The following is a 4,647-nucleotide window of genomic DNA, read 5'->3' on the forward strand; positions in this document are numbered from 1 at the left end:
CTCTTCCCTGGATCAGCCCAGCCCTTGCAGGGAGCTCATTCCCTGTGAGCCTCTGACTGTGTCAATAAATAGAAAAAACCACAATAAAACCACAAAACTCCTGTTTTTATAATATCTCTGCCCTCAGGGCTCCGTGCTGTTTGCACAGTCCGCAGGGTGTTTTTTCCATGCCCGTGTCCTTGGCTTTCCCAGGCGGGAACGCTGCCGGCAGTGGTGTCTGGGCAGTGACAGAGAAGCTGTCATTGAGGAAAGGTGTTTTCTGCTCGCTCCCAGCGGGGCCAGCTGGAATTCCTGCCTGGATGGGAGGCAGTGGGATGAGATCCCGGTGACTCAGCCCGTGACTCAGCTCTGCCCCGCTCCCAGGCAGGTCGGATGCTGGATTCCAACATTCTGCACTTCTGGCTCTGCTCCAAGGAAAAGAGGCTGGACCTGCTGTCGGGAGAAGGCAGCAGGGAAAAAAATCTTCGCTTTTTCCAAGCAGATTCTTTGGGTTCTGGATGAAACCTGGGAGCGTGGCTGGTGTGGGAGCCCCACCTGCCCCTTCCCCAGCCATCCCCATGCTCCCACAGGGGGATGTGTTCAGGCTGGTTCTTCCCTTAGATCAGACCAATTCTTCCCAAGAATTGTTTCTCTTGCAAAAATTCCTCCTGCAGCTGAGGAATCCATGCCCAGCCAGGTGCAGGAGCTGCCCACTTGGACATCTCTGTGCAGCCTGGAGAGCCAGAGCTGCCTCCAAATGCAGGATCCTGGGGATTATTTTTGGAGAGGACTCACACTTGGAGAGGGCTGAAATGTGCTGTCCTCACCAGAGAGGGTGCAAAAAATAGAGCAGGGAATTGTTCATTTCTGGTGACAAATGCTATTTCAGCTGCCGTGGGAAGGCAGCAGGAGAGGTGTCCATGGGGTCCTGGGGTGGGAGCAGGACTTGTCACACACAGGGATTTTCCAAATGTTTTCTTTCTGTTTCTGAGGGGCTGAAAGAAAATCATGGCAAATATCAGTCCTGGAATGGTTTGGGTTGGAAGGGACCTTAAAGCCCATCCAGTGCCACCACAGGGACACCTCCCACTGTCCCAGGCTGCTCCAAACCCATCCAGCCTGGCCTTGGGCACTGCCAGGGATCCAGGGACAGCCCCAGCTGCTCTGGGAATTCTATCCCAGGGCCTGCCCACCCTGCCAGGGAACAATCCCTGCAATCCCAAGATCCCATCCAGCCCTGCCCTCTGGCACTGGGAGCCATTCCCTGTGTCCTGTCCCTCCATCCCTTGTCCCCAGTCCCTCTCCAGCTCTCCTGGAGCAGCTGAAGCTGAGGGATGTGGGAGAGGCAGGCAGGAGCCTGGGAATGTGCACTGACCTTGCAATTACCACAATTACCTTCTCAAGGATGTGATCTCGGGAATAATTTTCTTATCTGAGCTTATCTGGAGTGGAGACAGTGAAATCTTTCAGCCCTGGGGATGGGAAACAGGCTCAGGTGTTTGGGACAGCCCTTCCCTGTGCCAGAGTCACCTGTGACTGCATTGGGGCCATCTCCCATTGGAACACAAACCCTGTGAGGAGCTGGGGGTGTTCAGCCTGGAGAAAAGGAGACTCAGGGGTGACCTCATCGCTCTCCACAGCTCCTGAAAGGAGGTTTTGGGCAGCTGGGGTCGGGCTCCTTCTCCAGGCACTGACAGAACGAGAGGACACAGCCTCGAGCTGCACCATGGAAATACAGGTTGGATATCAGGGAAAAGATTTTCATGGATAGAATAATAAAGCACTGGAATGTTCTGCCTGGGGAGGTGGTGGAGTCACCATCCCTGGATGTGTTTATGGAAAGATCTGGATGTGGCACTGGGTGCCATGGTCTGGCTGTGGTGTCAGGGCTGGGTTGGACTCGATGATCTTGGAGGTCTCTTCCAGCCCTGGTGATTCTGGGAATTCTGGGAATTCTGGGAATCTCCCAAACCAAAGGAGCACATCCAGGGCTTCTCTCTCCATCAGCTGAGGGCTTGGCTGAGGCCCAGCATGTTCCTGCTCTCAGGCATCTCAGGAATTCCCATTCCTCCAGCCCCACAAGGACCGTGTGGCCTTTCCATCACGAGCAGAGCAACGCTGCCAAAAACCTCCCAGACAGAGGAGGCCGGGCAGAATTTGAGGGGGAGTGATATTTTTTTAAGTGGAAATGTCATGATTTTTTAATTTTCCTCCCTTTTTCATCCATTGCTTTTGGGTTTTTCTCTCTTGTCTCAAGCAGAAGCTGGAGTCCTGGCACAGCAGTACCTCGAGAGGGGTCTCCTGGTGCCCGACCACGTCATCACGCGCGTGATGATGGCGGAGCTGGAGAAGCGGCGGGAGCAGCACTGGCTGCTCGATGGTGAGTCCAGAGGGGCAAATCCCAGCCCCCTTTGGAAGATCCCTTTGTTCCAGGAGAGAGAAAAGGCAGGAGATGCCTTTGCTGGAGGTGGGAGGAGAGGCAGGAGCCGAGCTGCAGGCAGGGCTCGGAGCGTGTCCAGCTGAGCCTTTGGCACAAGGGGAGGGCAGGGAGAGGAGCTGGGTGTTCCATAAAGCAGAGCAGGGCTGGAGATGGGCCAGGAGAAACTTCTCCCCTCCTTCCCGTGCGTGTGAAGCAGCTCCTCAATCCCAGCCCAAAAGCCACCCGAGGTGTAGGGATGGGAGATGCTGAGGGAGATGGGATCCTGGCCATGGCTGGAATGAGAACTGGAGAATCCCAGAGTGGTTTGCATTGGATGAGACCTTAAAGCTCATCCAGGTCCACCAGGGGCACCTCCCACCATCCCAGGTTGCTCCCACCTGGCCTTGGGCGCTTCCAGGGATCCAGGGGCAGCCACAGCTGCTCTGGGAATTCTATCCCAGCCCCTCGCCACCCTGCCAGGGAACAATCCCTGCCCAAAATCCCATCCAGCCCTGCCCTCTGGGAGCCATTCCCTGTGTCCTGTTCCTCCAGCCCTTGTAGAAGATCCTTCTCCATCTTTCTTGTGGGCTCCCTTCAGGTCTTTAAAGTCCCTTCCTACCCAAACCACCTGGAATTCTGGAATTCTTTGCTCCAGCTGCTCTCTGGCTCTCCCGAGGAGGAAAGGAGTGTTTTACTGCAGTATCCTTGATCCTCCACACCAACCAGCAGCTCTGTGCACAGCACTCTGCTCCCTTCACGTTTTCCCTCGTCATTCCAGCATTTATCCCCGTCCTGCCCTTGTCCCCGAGCAGGGACAGCAGGCCCAGCCCGAGCTCTGGGTGTCACATTTTGGGAGCTATTTTTCCTGGGAGCCGTATGTCGGTGTCTGCCTTTCCCACGGCTCCGGAGCCGCCTGACGGACGAGTTCTGCTCCATCCTCGCCGCTTCCCGGCCTCTCATTCCCAGCCCTCATTGCCTGCCCAGGTTTCCCTCGGACGCTGGGACAGGCCAAGGCTCTGGATGGGATCTGCGAGCTGGATCTGGTGATCAGTCTCAACATCCCCTTCGAGACGCTGAAGGATCGCCTGAGCGCGCGCTGGGTGCACCCCGCCAGCGGCAGGGTCTACAACATGGACTTCAACCCTCCCCACACCCAGGTAAGAGCCCTGGAGCTGCCTCCCTCAGCGGGAAAACTCGGGAGAAGCTCTTTGAAGCCCTTTCTCTGCTGGAGCTGGGATCCCGAAGAAGCCCCGGGGACGCCATCCCGGTGAGGGCCATGAGGGATTGCGCTGAGGGCTCATGAGGACGGCGGGATTTGTGTGGGCAGGACGAGGCATTCGGCCTCAGGGGGGACCTGATGGGGTCGGTGATGTGGCTTTGTGTGGGTGATGTAGCTCTGTGTCACTGATGTGGCTCTGTGTGGGTGATGTGGCTCTGTGTGGGTGATGTGGCTTTGTGTGGGTGATGTGGCTCTGTGTCACTGATGTGGCTCTGTGTCACTGATGTCACTCTGTGTCACTGAAGTCACTCTGTGTCACTGATGTCACTGTGTCACTGATGTGGCTCTGTGTCACTGAGGTCACTCTGTGTCACTGATGTGGCTCTGTGTCACTGAGGTCACTCTGTGTCACTGAGGTCACTCTGTGTCACTGAGGTCACTCTGTGTCACTGAGGTCACTCTGTGTCACTGATGTCACTCTGTGTCCCCTCAGGGTGTGGATGACCTGACAGGAGAGCCCCTGGTGCAGCGTGAGGAAGACAGGCCCGAGGCCGTGGCGGCGCGGCTCAGGAAGTACAAGGACGCTGCCAAGCCCGTAATCGAGCTCTACAAGTGAGTTGGGCAGCAGCAGAAAGCCCAGCAGGGCTCTCAGGACAGGCTCCAGCGCTGCTTTCCCGTGCCCAAATCCCAAAGAGCCCTGGCAGATTTCTGGGGCCAAGCCCTGAGCCTGGCTGGGGCCTCCCGTGCAGGAAGGAGGGAGATCCAAAGAAATTGCCAGCTCCTGTTCATCCTGCTGGGCTCATCGTGGGAGGGGTGCTTCGGTCTAGAGCCAGGGTGGGACATGCCAGGAAAAATCCATCCAGGAGGGGTTTGGGTGAGGCACGGGGGGTTGGCAAGAGGGAGGAGAAGGGAGAGAGCCCAGCACTGGCTCCGATGGATCTGCTGGGAGCACAGCGGGGTTCCAGGGCTTGCTCTGGGCAATTCCTTGTGGGATCTCCTTGTGGGGAAGTTGTTCTGTGGAACTGTGGGG

The 4,647-nt window shown here is 57.0% G+C and overlaps 1 protein-coding gene across 1 annotated transcript in view; it reads left to right on the top strand.

Annotated features, from left to right (window-relative positions):
• AK4 (adenylate kinase 4) overlaps positions 1 to 4,647 on the top strand; it is a 16,541-nt gene that overhangs the window by 4,594 nt on the left and 7,300 nt on the right. The window contains exons 2-4 of the mRNA XM_015636816.1: positions 2,240 to 2,359; positions 3,383 to 3,555; positions 4,111 to 4,229. Of these exons, the coding sequence (XP_015492302.1) occupies positions 2,240 to 2,359; positions 3,383 to 3,555; positions 4,111 to 4,229 (412 nt within the window). The remainder of the gene's footprint in view (positions 1 to 2,239; positions 2,360 to 3,382; positions 3,556 to 4,110; positions 4,230 to 4,647) is intronic.

Source organism: Parus major, chromosome 8, assembly GCF_001522545.3.
Source record: "Parus major isolate Abel chromosome 8, Parus_major1.1, whole genome shotgun sequence".
Classification (NCBI taxonomy): domain Eukaryota; kingdom Metazoa; phylum Chordata; class Aves; order Passeriformes; family Paridae; genus Parus; species Parus major.